This window comes from Sinohyriopsis cumingii, chromosome 2 (assembly GCF_028554795.1).
Source record: "Sinohyriopsis cumingii isolate HCF-2022 chromosome 2, ASM2855479v2, whole genome shotgun sequence".
Taxonomy (NCBI): domain Eukaryota; kingdom Metazoa; phylum Mollusca; class Bivalvia; order Unionida; family Unionidae; genus Sinohyriopsis; species Sinohyriopsis cumingii.
In genome coordinates, this window is record NC_142962.1 from 124,676,598 (window position 1) to 124,696,496 (window position 19,899).

General features: G+C 33.6%; 1 protein-coding gene across 1 annotated transcript in view; it reads left to right on the top strand.

Annotated features, from left to right (window-relative positions):
- The window catches only part of LOC149805750 (uncharacterized), an 87,438-nt gene that overhangs the window by 16,113 nt on the left and 51,426 nt on the right, over nucleotides 1-19,899 (top strand). Inside the window, exons 4-6 of the mRNA XM_089950422.1 lie at nucleotides 1,817-1,855; nucleotides 10,965-11,036; nucleotides 16,332-16,453. Coding sequence (XP_089806548.1) covers nucleotides 1,817-1,855; nucleotides 10,965-11,036; nucleotides 16,332-16,453 — 233 coding nt within the window. The remainder of the gene's footprint in view (nucleotides 1-1,816; nucleotides 1,856-10,964; nucleotides 11,037-16,331; nucleotides 16,454-19,899) is intronic.

Here is a 19,899-nt window from a genome sequence, read left to right on the forward strand (position 1 = left end):
CTCGATATGGTCCTGATCGCGCCCGCTAAATATGCAAGAACAACGCGCTGAATGGAATACTACCTTCTCACTGGCGAAATGAAAATAAGTTATAAATAAATACAGGACATCATTTTATTTTAACCAGTGAGAGGACAGTATTCCATTCAGTGGGATCTCACTTGAATATGAAGCGGGCGCGATCAGGGCCATGTCGAGCGGTAGCGTTGGAAAATGATTTGGCATTCCTTAAAGGTATGATATTAAGTCAAACCTTTGATAGGAATACACAGTCGATGCCTGAGCTCAGTATTGGTACCATATTTATGAAGCTACACAAAGCGTAGCTTAAAATATCAGCGTTTATTCTTAAATAGGTCGTGCGAGCAAGGAGACAAGTGTCGTCCCTTGTAGTTATTGTATAGTACATGTATGACAGGTCAACTGTAAGCAACGACATGACATGAACCCCTGTGATGGAAACACCATCATATTCAAAATTCAATAACTTAAAATTTATGGGTGCTGGTGATCAGACCTATATTTCTCCATGCGCAACTATCCTTGGTGCAAGCTTCTGTACGGAGAACATCATACGAGCTGCGTCATCTTTTTTTTTTTTATCTACATGTGCATGAAATACATGTTATGGGTTATGCACCCAATGAATCAGGTCCGGCTTTCATTATTGAGTATTCCTAAGTCAAGTCTGTAAAAATCCTAAAATTGCATCAATATAATTTTGTTTATTGTGTTTTAAATTATAGATAGAATAAGCTCTCAAAAGATACTTTTACTAAACTTTCCTTTTCATTATAAACCAATTATGGACCACCAAACCCGTATATACTCTGTGTTTTTTTTTGCAAACCAATTTCTAGACTGGTTCACAGTTCTTCCGTATAATTAGTACCGTGTGTCCTATAGAGTTCTGAATACAGGACTTAATGCTTCAATAATTATACGCACAAGACTCTCTCTCTGTCTCTCTCTCTGTCTCTCTCTCTCTCTTTCTCTCAATCTTAACGGGTGAAATGAAAAGCAAATGAAAAATACACTACCTCCTTATTTTTTGGTGGGTGGAGTGGGGGTGGGGGTTTCCTCCTTGCTAGGCAATTTTTGCTTTCAACTTCACAAGCAATTAGCTCTTCGACATCTTTTTGTGCATATTGTATATACTTAAGTTTTGGGGGTTTATTTGCAAATTATTAAAATCTCACATAGGTAATTGAAATTGATGAGAAGTAATTTTAACAGAATCATTCATTAAATAAACATCATAAGATACAGACGTTCCTATTCTTTGCTGCTGATACTATATGCTATATGCCGTGAGGCATACTACTTAATTCAGCCTGTCTCTCTGCGTTTATTTCTGTGATGTTTGTTAAAACCTCCATGCGTCAGAGTCAATAAGGGTGGATATTATAATACCCTCCATTTGTCAGTCCCTCCTTCAGCCACCACACTGCCTTATGAAACCGTTGGTTGGAAATTCGCCAAGCTTGGTAGTTGTCTGATCCACGTTGTATCCGTCTACACGAGGGTATACTTTTTAGCCCATTCCCTTGGGGTTCATGGGATGCGGTTTACTTATCAATTTCGGTGATATTTTAAAAAATATTCCAACACATGCAGTCATTGCAGGAAGACCTGTATTTTGTAATAGAGTTTGCATTGTATCTCTTGGATCGTAGTACCCCAAACTCTCTCTTTCCTTCTCCCCGAAACCTTTCATTGGGGAGAGCGAGATTAATAGCAATGGAAGGGTTTGGGATTCTGCAATGGTCAGCCATGGAAGAAACTCAAGTTTATCGTACTTTTTTTTCCTTCACAGCCGCAAATATTTCGAGGAGAAAGCGTTATAAACTGGACGGTGAGTCAATTATTGTAGTGTTATGTATCTTTAATTTATATTGTTTGTTAGTTAGTATTCTAAAAAATGTATACTTAATTTGCATTGCTTGTTAGTATTTCATTTTTTCCCCATTCCATTATATGCTATTGGTTTGTTATTATATGCTGGTTTTGACCTTGTCGAGATCATTGTATACTTAACCCGAGTCAATGATTTTTAAAAAATTCTGTAAACAACTAACACGTAGCTAAATAGTTTCTCATTGAGTATGGTTTAACTATTAGGAATAATAGTTTTGCCTGAGTCAATGATATTGTGTTTACCATATTTTATATTCTAATTATATCTCTTTTGTATTCATTAGGAACCTTCTAAAAGTTCTTTTGCATTATGTAATAACTTTTATCTGAAAATGTTAATTGTGACCTGAGGTCACGAAGAAGACAATGAAATCTTTTTTTTTCTAGACATTATATATTCGTTCTTTAATATCTGAGCAGAATCAGTTGTATTATTGTTGCGTCGTGTTGTTCATTTACGCCGAAATTTTATTTATTTAAATGTTTTATTCACTGTAAATACAAAGTGCTCATTCAAAAAATAACACTCTTGGAAATGGAGACTCGGGATTATTGTGAAATTTCAAATAAGGATATATGCATGGATTGTATTATCGTGATCCAACAAAATACTATTGGCACACCAGCTTTACACGTGTAACTGCAGACACATCAACACTTCCAGCGTTGGATTTAATTTTGATATCCACTAAACTTTATTTAGAACTTTAATCATTAGGGCGTGTGTCTGTAGTTCTAGGATTATTTGTGATTTCATTCGTATTACCGTAAGTTCATCCTCTTACATTTTACAAAGTTTGCTTCTTCTCACACTTTTTTCCCCACTTGTTTTAAGACAAGAGAGTCGTAATAAAATATTGGGGGCTCATCTGGGATACGGATTATTCTCAATTTTTTCAGAAACGTTTGTTTTAGAAATTTAAATTTACCTTAGAGGTATTGTGTCACATTTTAGAAATCTTTAGTGAAACCAAGCTTTTACAATGTCATCTAAAGTGGAGAACGTTGTTTCAAAACCTCCCCAAGAACAGACTCCTTGTAAAATAATTAATAGCTCCAGCCTGCCAGAAAATATAATCTTTCTGAGGCGAAGACTTCTAACGAAGCTAGAAATAAAAATTATTTTGGTCCAATATTTGGTGGAAAGGATGTTTTGGATAAAAGTGCTTTGGATTTGATTAGTAAGTCTCCATCCGGTTGTTAGTTATGAAATTGAAATTAAAATACAAGAATGAAATCGAGTTAATAAAGCCTGAGTTTCAGTTTCAGAAAGAAGAAACAAATGCAGAGAGAGAGAGAAAGAGAGAGAGAGAGCGGTTAATGCAAACAAATATGCAAGGCGAAAAAGAAGAGATATAATTACAGAGAGAAAGAGAAAAGGAATTGCAATTTAAATTAAAAGAATTACAGACGGAAAGTGAATACAACGTCCACACTTTACATGAAAATTGAAGTTTTGATGTTGCTAAAAATATAAGGTCAGTAAAAAGGACTCTATTAATGCACCAAAGTCATGTGAACTTGATCCAATTCCAACATCACTGCTGCTTGAGTGCTTAGATCCAGTATTGCCTTCACTAACTGATGTTATTAATACCTCTCTCTCATCTGGGGAATTCCCATCATTTTTCAAAACTGCCATTGTAAAGCCTCTGCTGAAGAAACCAACACTAGACCATAACAATTAAAAGAACTACCGCCCAGTTGCTAATCTCCCATTCATATCAAAAATCTTAGAAAAGGTTGTTCTATCCAAGCTTGTATCTCATCTAAATTCAAACAGTCTTTTTAGCAATGTACAATCTGCATATCGCCCTTGCCACAATACTGAAACTAGTCTTCTAAAAGTAGTTAATGACATTCTCTCTGCGTTGGATAGCGGAAAGATTACAGTCCTCACCCTCTTTGATTTGTCTGCAGCATTTGACACAATAGACCATGATATATTACTTCACCGTCTCCATCATATATTTGGCATTCATGATACAGTCTTACTGTGGTTCAAGTCCTACTTGGTCAACAGGTCACAAATTGTATCTGCAAATGGAATACACTCCAGCCCAGTTGATCTATGTTGTGGTGTTCCACAGGGGTCTGTTCTTGGACGTGTTTTCTTCATTCTGTACACTCAGTCGCTCTCAAGTGTCATAGATCATCATCCAGTGTCTCGCCAATTGTACGCTGATGACACCCAAATATACAAATCTAGCCACCCAACTCAAGTTGATGCTACCATCCAAGGTGTAGAGAGGTGCATTTATGATGCGAAATCATGGATAACATGGAACAAGCTGCAGATGAATGATGATAAAACTGAGGCCATTCTGATCATAACACAAAGACTTTCTCATTCACATCCTTTACCTGAAGCATATCAGCAACGCCAACATTAAATTCACACAATCAGTACTGAACCTAGGTGTTACAATGGACAGTACTCTCACATTGCACCAACATGTCATGAACATATATGCAAGGCTGCAAATCTTGAGCTGAGACGCATCAGCTCAATTCGCAAATATCTTTCAGTTGATGCCACTAAAACACTTGTGTGTTCATTAGTACTTTCAAGACTGGACTATTGTAGCTCAATTCTGTCTGGTTCATCTCAATATCTACTCCTGAAACTTCAAAAAGTTCAAAACACAGCTGCTCGGATCATATTTAGAGTACCACGATCAGAGCACACCTCCCCGCTGCTCTGTACCCTACACTGGCTGTCCATTCGATCCAGAATCAAACACAAAATTTGTTCTCTGTGCTACGTTTCACTGTCGGACTCTAGTCCAACATACCTATCCGATCTCACCCATGTGTACACACCAGCAAGATACTTACGCTCCTCTTCTGACAATCGTATACTCATTATTCCCACTATGAAAACAAAGTCATATAGCGTTATTTTGCATACCAAGGCCCAGCAACGTGGAATGAATTGCCCACTGAACTTAGACACAAAAACACAGTGATCACATTCAAGAGGGCTCTCAAAACTCACTTATTTCGACTGCAAGAACAAACTTAAAGACCTAATAATGTTTCCTACCTGAAATATTCTCAGCATGTTTTTTATTTTTTAATGTTTTTATTATTTCATGGTGTTTGTTTTTGTGATAATATTATTGTAGGTTTTTTATCTTATAGGTGTTGTCTAATGTTGTAAAGCGCTTAGAGCTTCTAAAGATTAGGCGCTATACAAAGTCCTCATTGTTATCATTATTATTATTATTATTATTACAAAGTGCACTTTTCGGCAAAGCTCGTGACATCTAGACGTCCCTGTCAGTACAGCAAAGTGTTGATTATGATCTGGTTAAGGAATGTATCTTGAAAGGTTATGAATTGGTACCTGAGGCTTATCGACAAAGGATTATGAACTATAAAAAAGAAACTGAACATACTCGTGAATAATTTGCAAGAGAATAAAAGCTGTAATTTGGTGCTTAGCACGAATGTTGGTCAAGATTGCGAAAATCTCAAACAACTCATAATAGTTGATAAGTTCAAGAACTGCGCCCACAGTGACGTTTACCTTGATGAGCATAAGGTCGAAACTTTAGGAAATACTGTCCGTACAGCTGACGAGTATTCCTTAGCTCATAAAGTGTCTTTTTGTCAGTAAGTCTTCTTTTCAGCAGTCTTTTGGTAAAATCTATAACAGCCGAATACAAGCTCTTCCAAATTTCAAACTGGCACAAATTTTAAAAAACAAGTTTCTAATATCGATTGATCAGAAGTCCTTTTTTTTCTTCCTACATGTACCTATTGCAAGAAGAAAGGGCACAATATTTCTGATTGCTACAAATTGAAAAATAAGCAACATAATCATTACATAACTATTCCAAATGTTATTATATCTAAGAGGTCAAGGTCATGCTCGTGCATTGAAAGCAATACATTTGTTGCCTCAAACAAACCACAGTCTGATTTTATTATGGAGAATTATGAACCATTCATGTCGGGCGGTTCTATATCACTCATTAGTGATTTTGCCAATCCTATCCGTATTAAATTTTAAGGGACAAAGGAGCTTCTCAGAGTATTTTGTTATGAGGTAATTTGCCTTTTTCTGAGAAATCTTCTTCTATTGAGAGTGTTCTTCTACAAGGAGTAGATTGCGGCTTTGTTAATGTTCTCTTCATTGTGTAAATTTGTCATCAGATACAGTCTCAGGACCCGTGACAGTCGGAAAAGTATAGTCATTACCCATCAAGAGTATTCATTTATAACTAGGCAATATCATAGATGGATAAAGATTGTTGTGTTTAATCATCCTCTTTTATCTAACAAGCCTTGTTTGGATCGGAAAGTCGATCCTATTGAAAAAGAATCCCTTATTTATACCAAGTTTATGCAAAAGAAAGCTCTTGAGAATGATGTTGTTCACGTAATTGTTCCTTAAACCGACACGTATTGATCAGGCTTTTGATGAGATTATTTTCTCTCTTCGTTTGGATCAGTCAAAAGGTATTGATCTCAATGATTCTCTTCTTGCTACTAATTCTTTTTATTCTAATCTGAGTGACAAACAACAATCACTTGTCGTCGAACAGGAAAAGGATATTTAGATTTTCTGTTTGTTTCAGAGGCCACACAAATACTTCTCTGCTATTGTTTCAAAAATGATGTCATTATGCAAAGATGGAGATCTTCTGAGGTACCTACTGCTAACGAGTTTCGGTGAAATACCAAATTATTCTTCCTAAATCGATTGGACAGGAAAACCTTAGTCTAGCCCATGAAATCCATTTTGCTGCTCAGTTAGGGAATCGTAAGACTTATCTTGAAAAACAAATTCTTTTTGGCCAATAATTATGTGATGTTTGTAAATACTGTAGATCTTGTAACATTCGCCAAATGGTTAGAAAACCTCATCAGAAGGTACCTAAGGCTCATCTTCAACATACTCCTGTATTTGACGATGAAGCATTTAGTAGAGTAATGGTGGAAAGTGTTGGCCCCTTATCTAAGGCTCAGTCATGCAACCAATACTTGTTGACCATAATCTGTGCGTCCAGAATAATTACCTTGAGGAATATTAAAACCAAAACAATAGTAAAAGCTTTGATAACGCTATTTTTTTTTAATCAATTCGGCCTTGCAAAATCTGTCTAATCCGATCTAGCGTCAATGTTTATGTCTGGAATCTTCCAAGAAATTATGCATGGATTAAGCATCTATTGATTCAAGTCAAAATGAATAAAACTACAATGGAGAGAACTTTTCAGTCTGGTCATAGATTTCTGTCTATCTCACTTATTGTTCAAATTTCTTCAGATTAGGTATTATGATCCTTATAAAGTTATAAAGAAAATGAGTCAGTTAAATTACAATATTAGCACTCCTGGGATGTAAACATATTAAAGGAGTATCGGTATGTTGATGGAGATAGCCACGTTAATCATGCAGTCAGATTAGTCGTACCTGTCCCGCACAGGGACGATTTAAGCGATGGAATGCAATCAGTCTTAAGTGACTTGGGAGTAATCAATCGTTGGAATTAAGAAATTATGAATAATCTGGACCAGCCACTTTCACATCTGCAGCCACAAGAACAGAATTAACTAAAACATCTATCTCTTGAATATGAGCAATTGTTTCCAGATGTTACCTACACGAACAAATACAATCTATCATGACGTTGAAATTGTAGATTCCGCGAACTCTGAAACAGCATTCATACAGGATGAACCCTCTGAACAGGAATGTTTGAAACAGAAAAGGAATGATTTCATAGAACCGAGTAAAAGTGACTAGAGTTCACTATGCATTCATGTACCGAAACCAGATAATATTTTGCGCATGTGACCAAGAAAAGATTCATTTCCTTTACCAAGAATCGATAACTGCATTAATAAAATTGGAAATGCAAAACATGTCACCAAATTTGACCTTCTGAAAGGATTCTGGCCATTTCAACTGACAGAAATGGCAAACGAACTTTCGGCATTCGTGATTCCAGATGGACTTTATCAATATGAAGTAACGCCGTTTGGAATGAAAGGTTCGCTTTGTACTTTTCAACGTTTAATGAACATGATTACAAATGGTCTAGATAATTGTAATGCTTACATAGATGATGTTTTCATCTACAACGACGCCTGGAATGATCACTTAGAGACAATTCGGAAATTCTTTGACAGAGGCACTGATGCAAATTCGACAATTAATTTATCCAAAAGTGAGTTTGGTCGTGCTATTGTTACATTTCTATGACATATCGTGTGAAATGAACAGGTTCAACCTGTTAGATGCTAAGATCAAGGCTGTCTCTGAATTCCCTATCAGTAAAAGTAACTGATGCAATTTATTGGTAATACTGGATTCTATCGGAAGTTTGACTACAATTTTTCCATAATTGCTAAAACCCTGAAAAATTATTGAGTCAGAAAACAAAATTTCATTGGTCTGAAAAATGTCAGGATTCTTTTGATAAGTTTAAGGCCATACTTTCAGCTCCAAATGTCAATACTTTAAATGTACGATGATGCAAGTGATGTTGGGATTGATGCAGAACTGATTCAGGAAAACAAAAATGGTGAAATTGTTCATTCCCGCTTTAAAATCTGATCAGAATCAATTTTGTTATTTTTGCATGCAATTGATCATTTGGGCTAAAATTGTATTTATGGAAGTACAAAGTGCTCATTAAACAAAAATTTTGGCTAAATATACTTGGATTTATAGTGGGATTTCAAATACGGATATATTGTTGTATTGCATCTTTGTAATACAAAAAGGCTATTGGATTTAATTTGGATTTTCACTAAAAATTTATCTAGAACTTTAATCATTAGGGCTTGTGTCTGTAATTCTAATATTATTTGGGATCTACTTCGCAATACCGAACATTCCTTTATTTGCATTTTCATTTTGCAATCTAGGGAAATAAATTATTAGTTGAACTTTACAAAGCTTGTTGCTTGTCACGCTGTTCTCTTACTTGTTTTAAGAACATAGAGTCGTAATAATAGTTAACTTACATATTACCCGTAGCAGAGTTATGATTACTTTCCCTCAGTTTTATACAGTCATGTAACCGTGCGTCTGCTCACACTTTCTACAGATAAAGCCCTGGTAAAATTATATATATATATATATATATATATATATATATATATATATATATATATATATATATATATATATATATATATATATATATATATATATATATATATATAGTAAGGGTTTTCTCATCCTATCATTTATCTTGTCTCTCAGGACATTAAGTATTAAGTGTTTGTTTGAAATAGTAAGTGTTTGGAATTAGCTACAATTTATTAGAGAAATTTTCATTGGCTATTTTTCAAACACCACACCGATAACTTTGTTGTATTATGCAGTATAGCAGTTTAGAACTTTATTCCGAAGACCGTTTTTGGCCCATACACTCAATACACTAGACTGAAGCTTTCAGTTTTTAACTGACATGTAAGAGATGCACACCTGAGGAAAATGTATTGAATATGTTAATATTAAGTAGTATGAAAACGTGAACACATCATTTAAAGGTTAAATTAATATACGCTGTACTAAGACTTACTCCTCACATGGATGTATCTCTACAAACCCCATCTCTTCTTCTAAGTAATTTCGCTATCTTAAAATGGCAGAAGGAAGCAGACTAAATGACTTTGATGTCAATAAGAAGCTTCTCAAATATTCACAGATGATTATTTTGAAGTCCGCAGAGATTAATTCAGTCTCAAATTCATCTGAAGAAAGACTGTTGGGTTTTGTACAAAAGGAAACGGGTAAAAAGTTCTCCATGCTGTATTATATTTTTGACGAGGAAGATTACGCTAAGCGACGAAGATACACTAGTGCAGCATTTAAAAAGAATGGGGAAATACATATTTTGTCCAAATACAGAGTGGAGGACTTATTTTTGACGATATTGATAATAAGTTACATTTTTGTTCCTGGGTTTAGGTAAACTTTCTTATAAAACCAGAATAAGAATTTCCACGGTACTTTCTAAGGTTTAAAGTACCGTCCCAAACGTAATGTTAAATTCTCATGACCTTCATTCCAGCCCAAAAAGTAATATTGATTTTCCATAGACTCCAGTTGTGATATCCGTAATGCTGAATTCCCATAACCTCCAGACCAGCCCTAACGTAAGGCTAGATAGACCCCATTATCACATCCATAGTGTTATATATCCGTAACCAAAATAGGGACCCCATACTCTACTGATAACGCAAATAACGGCGAGCGTTATTCGATTATATAATTTACTTGTTATATACCCCTGCTTATTATATACCCCTGTCTGCAAAATTTAAATTTTACAAATATTCTTTTAATTTTGGATTGCATATAAATGCATTATACACAACATATACCGTGTAATGTTACAAAACACATGTACAATGAATTGCTTTGGTCTAGCAAAGAGTTAATAGACGATGTGTAACGACACAAAACACATGTACAATAAATTGCTTTGGTCTAGCAAAAAGGTTATATACAGTGTGTAACGACACAAAACATATTTACAATAAATTGCTTTGGTTAAGCAAAGAATTAATAGACAATGTGTAACGACACAAAACACATTTACAATAAACTGATATGGTCAAGCAAAGAGTTAATCGACAATAATAGTTTTTAAAAAGTGTAACAAGATTTGATGTTTACAGGGATATATAATATTAAGGTAGGTAACAATGCATGTGTTGCATCGGTGGACAATGCCCATGTTCAAAAATTGGTCACATAGTGAGAGAAAGTCTTGTATCACACACACACACACACACACACACACACGCACGCACACACACACACGTTTCTATCATATTTTCAGACATTCCTTGTTAAAAGAGACCTTAATCTAACATAATTTCAGAAAATTATGCGTCATGATATATATACCTCATGTAACGCATGTTGGGCAGCAACCCAGGTATATATATATATATATATATATATATATATATATATATATATATATATATATATATATATATATATATATATATATATATATATATATATAATTTAAATTACTGTAAAATAATAGGATAAAACTGATTCTACAGGATATGGCTCCGAAATATGCCACGAACAGGATACCAGGACCTTCGGAATATACCTCAAGCTATGTTACTGAGGTGAGTTAAATAATAATAATAATAATAATACATTGTAAAATGCGTGTAAAGAAATTGCCTTTTAACATTTTTCATTTTTTTTTGTTGCTGATTTGAGGAGATGCGCTATTATTGAATTTCTAAAGCAAATAAAGTGACCGTTGTTGTCATCGTCATCGTCATCTTTTTATTGGTAGCCTTTTTCTCTAATCGTTTCTATCTCATCAACCACCTATATTGACATCATCAGTGTTGTCGTTATTATCCTCGTCGTAGTAGTCACGATGTTCTTCGTCTTCGTCATTATCATCGTCATTGTTATTTTCAGTGAGTTTCACAAATACAAAGTCGTCACCATTACATCAATATCAATATCGTCCATTTAGGCAACGCATTTCTTTCAAATGCTAACGGTCCTATTAAACTGCAAAGACAATCAGAGCCACACAAGCACGCACAAAGACATGCAAAGACACACAAAGACACACACAAACAATCTGAAATATATAACCTTAGGGATGTCAATCGCTTACAATAAAAAGCATGTTTGTCAAATTATTTATCACGCTTAACGCGGCGATTAAGCACGGGTTATTTTCACCTATAATTAAAAATTACCGTCATTTAATTGAGAACACCTGTTCGATTTTGTTAACGATTATGTAGAATGATTTCACAATTTCGACGGTAAGTATAATAGCACAAAGGAATATATAACAAGCAATGCTGCTGCATGTAATTAAACACATGTATGAGTGGAATGTTCATTTCTATATAATATTGTTTGCGTGATATGGTAATTATTCTGTTTTCAATGTCAGTTGATATGAAACTGATTTTAAAATTCTTAATTATTGGACTTTTTAAAAAATAGATTAGCTTTTGTGTTTATTTTAATTAATTATCCATTCACTTTGCTAAGCAACGTTTTTTTGTGTCTTTTTTTGTTACAACTTTTAACTAATTTGTGTGACATAATCGTATTTGTAACAAAATGCCGTCGGCACGTTCCAACAAGAAGCCCAAGACCGAACATTACCGTTGCATGGTTCGCCACAAGAATTGCAGCACAGAGTCAGAACAGTGTGATGCATATAAATAGAGTTCATGCAAAATGTGAAAGTATTGAATTAAGCGATTTGAGTGATACCTCTGTCAAGTTTACATATATTTATCGAGTGTTTATTTAGAAGGATGTTGGAGAACGCTTCAGCTACAAAAACACTATGATGCAACTAGCAGAGGTAAGTTAGTTTTTAGATTACTTCTTTTTTAGAATTATCAATAGCTAAATACATTATATTTACTCAACTTGACCAGAGAAAATATAGATGTCGTCATGTGTATTAATTTTTCGTGAATGCCTCATTAAAGAGTGTTGCTTTTCTTTTCAACAGATACATTTATAAATTCTTAGAGATTCTTGAATACTGCAATTTGTTCACGGCTATTGTATTTAGTGACCTTCAGGGTCCCTTTTGTATGGTATTTGTAGTATATTCTTAAATCTTGCTTTAATTGAAGCCATGTTGATACAATATATGTGTAGCACGTGTATGCTACCTACTTTTTTCCGTAGAATGAACACGTTTCGTCTGGTTAATTATTTAAAAAAAGAAAAATAAGTTTCACATTCTAATATTTTAAACAAATTTTATTTTCAAGAAGTATTGCTTTACAGTATTTCGTACATTTAATTTAGGTACAATATTTTAAGTCTGATTTAAAATAGTCATTAATATTTTAATATAGAAAGGTCACCAGGCCAATCTTTAGTCGTGACGAATTACGTAATGTTGTTGTCCATCCGTTATTCCGTTAGCGTTTGAATCAAAGGTATAACCATAAATTTCATGTGGTACATGAATAAATATGTTATCGTTTCTAAAGTGCATAGGTGGCGGCAGTATCTGGTCATAGCAGAGTTAAACAACTTTTAATTTACTTACAGGGGTTGGCGTTTGGTTTAGATCATTTACGGGTTATTGCACACAGACAGGAAGATCTACTCGAACAACATTTTATTTTTGACACGTTCCTGCTGGTTATACATCACTATATCTTTTGGTAATGCATTCAGATGATTCGAATGTCCATATCCAGCCCATTTTGACAACGGGAGACAGCCATTGTTTGTTCAATGCACTTTGGATCGGAACATGTGGAAATGAAAGTATGAGTACTGAAATTAGGGTTGGTACGTGTACTGAAATGGCTTTAAACATAAATTATTACACAGGATTGCAGCAAAGACTTCGTGTTGTGTTTTCCATTATTTGAAGATTCTGCGATTATGTGTGCTCAACCCGGTGCTCTTTTGTAAGCGCGTGGAGAAGCGGAACATTGAAATGAGATATAAAAGCAACACTTCCAGGCAAAATTGCTCTCCAGACCACATGACTCTAGAAATAAGATTACCGATTTAGATGCGTTGTCCATTATGTGGAGAAAGATGGGGTCACAAAGAGGCAGTCTCTGGTTACCAAATCATTTCGTACCGCTAGATTCATTGGAGCAAAGATTATAACTAATAAGTGTTCAAGCTGGTAAAGTTAGCACCCTGTCAAAACCTCTCGATGAAATAAATGAAATGGGTTGTGATTAGACTTGTGCATAAATGTCGTTATCAATAAACACACAATCGATGAATGCCAAGTTAACTCCGTTATCAGGGAACACACAATCAATGATAGTAAAATGATGGCTTCAGCACATGAGATCTTGGACAATAGGACAATGTCTTGTGACACTACTGACAATAATGATTTAGTCAATGACAGTACATTTGGTCAACAGATGAGTCATCAGTTAAATAGAGTGTGTGAGTCAAAATGGAAATAATGCGAAAGATACTGAATACACAATTCCCGGCACACATTCTTTACCTGGCGGTAAACTTCCAGCATATCCTGATGTTTTGAACATTGTATTTAATGATATACAAAGACTTGAGAAAGTTTATAAAGGTATCAAAGAAGACGTTTATGTGGCTCCTGTTAATAGTGATATTTTAAAGAGAATAAGTGACAAAACAAACTTTAAAGTATTAGGATGATTACAGAACTTGGGACTACAAAAAGTCTAGAAAAGTTAAAACAAAGTTATTGTTGAAAGAAGGTGACACTCAGTATTGCCTCTGTCGTTTGATTGTTAAAGATGGATTGCTATACACAGAACAAAGAAGAAAGGGAACTAAAATTCTCAAGCTCCTTGATCCATAACTTCCTTTAACAGAAATTGTGACCGTTCGCAGATATTACACGGTACTCAAGCGTCAACAACAGTACAAAAAACGGATAAAACAGATTGAGGGCTTGTCAGACTACCTGAAAGGGAATCGAAATGTCGCAACTGTTGAATACACAGGAGAGTATGAAAACACTGAAGTCCTTCATGGAAGTGTTAAAATTTGTTATGAACCGTATGTTAGAACTGACCCAGAATTATCAAAGACATTAAGAATTATGTCGAGCAGCAAACACCAAGGAAAACAAATGGTAAAATGACCGACCCAGACTTGAACTGTTCAATTTAATCTTCAATAGATTTAAACAATGCCAGAACTACAAGGCTCGTGTGCATGGGGAAAAAAGACCCTATGTGGTGGAAATAATACATTCTCGAGATAACGCATTTCCACCATGTTTAACGAAAGAAATTCATGACTGAAAATACCTTACAAGAAAATGGTCATTCTGACCTCTTAGCGTAATATGAGAAACACGTACAAAATAAACTGGCAGAACACGTAGTTTAGAAATCAGAAGAATTGTGAGGAACAATAACATAGAAAGTAAGAACAATTGTTTGAAAATCAAAATAGACTGTGATCCGAAAAGGACAGACATTATAGTATGGAAAATCTATGAATTAGTTAAAATCCAAACGGTGGATGTGGTACGAGCATGATATGGAGCGGCAAATTACAGTATAGCTAAGACATACGCTCATCTAAAAATAAGAAGAATTAATTTGGACACGAATAGAGAAGAAGAGAAAATGAAACTATATCAAAAGTTCCCACGGGTTGGAAAATTGGTCTAAAAGCGTTCACTGACTTCTGCAGATGGTACATACACCGTACACGAATTAGCGAGACTGACAATGAAGCCCAGCCTAGAGTCCAAGATGTTATTCCTGTCGAAGCCCAAGAAAGTAGACTCAAATGCGTAATATATCTTAAGGCAGCGCAAATGTATTGAGCTCGCCAAGATTTTTCAGATCGAATTGTAAATAACTACAAGTAGTATATTAGTTACGAAAAAAATATAAATTTGAAAGAGTTACTTAAACTAAAATGTTAGTGTGTGATTGCTTCTAGTGATAATGCACTGAAATTAAATAAACTGATGAAATAGACTTATGTTCACACCTCGTTACAATTTAGGAAGTAACAATATGATGTTTTAGCAAACTACACTTTAAAATGTATTAAGCATAAATAATGACGCAAACAAAAATTTAATTTTTATATTTGAAAACAAATCTAACATACCTTGTACAATTGTATGCATATATCTATATTTATGTATATTACTTATATATTTTACTATGCATTTAAATTTCTTCAAATTACTATGCATTTAAATTTCTTCATATTACTATGCATTTAAATTTCTTCATATTACCATGCATTTAAATTTCTTCATATTACTATGCATTTAAATTTCTTCATATTACCATGCATTTAAATTTCTTCAAATTACTATGCATTTAAATTTCTTCAAATTACTATGCATTTAAATTTCTTCATATTACCATGAATTTAAATTTCTTCAAATTACTATGCATTTAAATTTCTTCATATTACTATGCATTTAAATTTCTTCATATTACTATGCATTTAAATTTCTTAATATCTGTGATAAATTATTAATATCAAACTACTTTTTTAGTCATTTTAAATTTGTTTAGTTTCAGACATTACCTTGTGTTTATTATGTAAACTGCCACCACATTCAACTTTTGTACTGTTTCTATTTTGGTAAGGTTTAAATGAATGACAAAAGTTATCATAAACAGTAAAAACTTGAATTTATTTCAAAATAAAATGCCAAATACATGCATATAACTTTTCTCGCTTACTTAGTATGTAATTCCATGACAAACTAAAAAAGATACGTTTTAAAAATTGACTTTATGTAGCTTTTGTCACCCTTAATTTAACTGAACTGCTGTGAACATGTCTTTGTATGTCTTTATCTGTCTTTGTCTGTCTTTGCGTGTATTTGTAGGTCTTGCGTGTCTTTGTCTATTTTTGTATGTTTTAGCAGTGTTTAGTAGGACCCACTGAAAGAATCAATTGACTCCTTTTAGTTAAGGACCAATTCAGCGCCCTTGTATCCCCGAATGAGGACAGCCATTATGAAAATGCCCATAGATCCTAAATTCAGTCGCCAGAAGGATACCTATATTATGTTTGGAAGTGACGCTGACGGGTGAGTGTATCCGCTTAAAATTTAAAAAATAACAATAATTACAAGAAAATAAGTGTATATGTGCCGCTAAAAGAATACATACGACAAGTCTCACAATATAAATCTAATTATCAAATCTATTCAATCTTTTATAAACAAGGTAATTCCTTATTCTGGTATTTTGTTTTGTTTAAATTAAAAAAGTGTTTAAAACAACGGGGACGATAGATATAGCTTCTTAAAAAATTTATTTTATGGAAAAAGGGTATAATTATCTTAAAGCAATATCGTTTAACCATCAGCATGGATTTAATCGATCAATTTTCTCAAAATATCATAATTACCACCCTCCATTTATTTTATTTTTGCTTTTTAAATTCTGACTCGTATACATTTTCTTAAGCTCACTTGGTTCTTCGACTCATTCTATATTTAATGAGGGGTGACAGCTTTCTCAAAAGTTTACATATTAGCCAACTTCTGATTCGGCCTGAGGGAAAAAAAATGGCAGTAGTTAAGATATAAACATTTTACCACTACCTAGATTACTGCCTATTGATTTACTGTCACCTGCTTGCATTCAAGGTTCTGTCCAGACTTAAGTCTTATCTCTAACATTTGCTTGGTATATGTGATTATCTATCACTCTTTGGATATATCTATCTACATATCTACCTACCTGTCTATCTGCCTATCCATCTACCCACCTTTCTATCTCTCTGTCTCCAACGGTTATCTCTATGTACCAACGTATCTATTATTACGACTGTATGGTCTTAAAATAATTAGTAGAAAAGAACGAAAACCAACAAATTTTGTAAAATTCAACAAATAATTTATTTCCCTAGAATACAAAGTGAAAATGTAAAAATAACGCACGGTATTGCGAATTAAATCCCAAATAATCCTAGAATTTCAAACACAAGTCCTAATGAATAAAGTTCTGAATAAACTTTACTGGTATTCCGTTTAATTTCTAACGCTGAGGGTGTTGTTGTGCCTGTACTGGCTGATAGTCTCTAATGTATTAATGTACCAGTGGCCTGAATTTTAATGATGTGGCAACAGTCTTTTCATGAATCGCAATAATACAATCCAACAAGCACTTGATGGAATTCACTATAATTCCAAGTTAATGTCTCATTCCAAAAACATTATTTTTACGAGACTGCTAGTCTCATAAACTCTTAGGAATGCTGTTTCCTATGAAAGGAAGAAGAAGTTCAAGCTCTCTTGAAAGAGGTGTCACTTTGACAACGAAGATATGGCTACATCTGGGGAATATGGCGATGCGAGGGTACTTCGGGATGCTGTAACGACACAAGCCTCTTTGAGATTCTGAAGAATGGACTTTATTAAAATTCTCAACATATAAAATTGCATTACATGATCAACATTCCAACATCAATCTTCATAAACTTAAATTACAGAATAAATCGAATAAATTTACGATAGCTAAAGAATCTAAAATTCAGTGTTTCAGACTTATACCGCAATAATTTAATAGAAATATAGTTTACTAAATTTAATCTAAAATGTCAACATATTAAACTATACTATTTAAAGGGTATTTTATTTCTAAATTAACTATTACTGAGTATGAAGTTGGTAGCGAACATTGTTTTTTTAATACTATTATCAATACTATAATTACAAGTAAATATAAGTTCGTCAAACAATTAAAATTTCCAAAACATTATATTAAAGAATAGTAAAGAAATATTCAATGTTGCAACGTACTGATATTAGATTAACATCTTAAATATAAAAATCCTTATACTATATACAAAAAATTGTACATAGACGATACTCTTACCTGTAACGACACAAGACTCTTTGAGATTCTGACGAATGGACTGGTGTATCCGCAGATCGAGGCTTTTTATACCAGTTTCTTAGGACATGGCCAAATATGGTCATACGTATAGTTCTTGTGTTTCGACATAATCTCAAAGTGAGGCTCCATCGTTTCCTACAGACTATCGTCTGGGTTTATGTACGTCATTAGGCAGACAATTTTGCCAGATCAGCTCATTTACCCATCTAGAAGGAATCTTTGGTATTTGTCTAGTTCGTCTATCTCACAACTTACCGAGTGTAGCTTTTTGCTGACTTATGATACAAGGGAAATGTATAGAGAGTTTTGCCTTTTGCTCATAAGGGCAAAACCTTTATTAAATAGAACATAATTGTAATATGGAAATAAATGATTTAATTTTAATATATTTTAATAGAAAATTACATTCAATATAATTTAATCAAAAATTACTTTTAATACAATTTAGAGAACATTTTAATCTTATTAGTTTTACTTAAATTTGTAATTCAAGAGAAGAATAAACGATTCACCTAAATTAAAATCTAAATGCAAAAATACAGACGATTTCTGGCCAGATGTTATCGCAGGAATAAATAATATTTCCAGTAAACAAGATTATATTAAAAACTAAGACCAAAAAGAAGTATCCGGATGACGATCAAACGTTCATTTCTAGAACAATTTATTTTATAATTAGAAGGTCTGTTAGTAAAAATTATGCTAAAGAATATGATAAGCAGTATGTCCTTGACTCAGATTATGATAATGATCCTAATATTTAACTTACACTCAATGAGAATTGTAAACTATATATTAGTTGTTTACAGAATGGCAAGATTTTTGGAACTCCTCCACAAAAGGTAAAAAGCACCATGTAACCCCCCCAAAAACGTAGATAGGAACATACAGCTATCTAAGGGTACCTATTTAGAACAGAAAACCATAAACAGGATAATAACTGGAAAAACTAAACTAGTAAGCAGTTTTTGAAGGTTTATAGGACCCAAACCAGCAACCATTAACTGCTTTAACTGCCACACCACCGAAGATCTACACTACGTATTCAATATATGCCAAAAATATCAGCCCGCTAGGAAAATATTTATCAAAAACCAAAAAGAGATTGGATCACCACACACATACCCAGAGTTACTTATCGACTCTAATAAAAAGAAACAATCAACATATAAAAATATAGATAAATTCATAGACTCAGCAGGAATTAGGAACAAAATATAATTACTATCCCCACAAAACCAAAAGACCCAGTAACTAGCTAAATAAATTTAGAAGCCCCCACATAAAAACCGATAACATATCATTCAATTTTATACAAATTTTAATAAATATTTCACTTATGAAACATCTATCGAAAACTAAGGAAACCGCACAATCTGATGTCCTAGATGTCAACCGAATAATCAGCTAGGACTCCGGTCCTAGATGTCCTTAATGAACCGTGTAATCGGCTAGGACTCCGGTCTCTTCCTAAATAAAGTATAAATAATATTCAATCTCAGAAAACATTAACAGATAAATAACTTAAAGAGGCATTATCTAAAAACTTATAAATAACATAACGTAGGAAGCACACACTAAACACCTCGACTAGTAATACCATAATAACCTTGAAAATCTCTCTTCATAC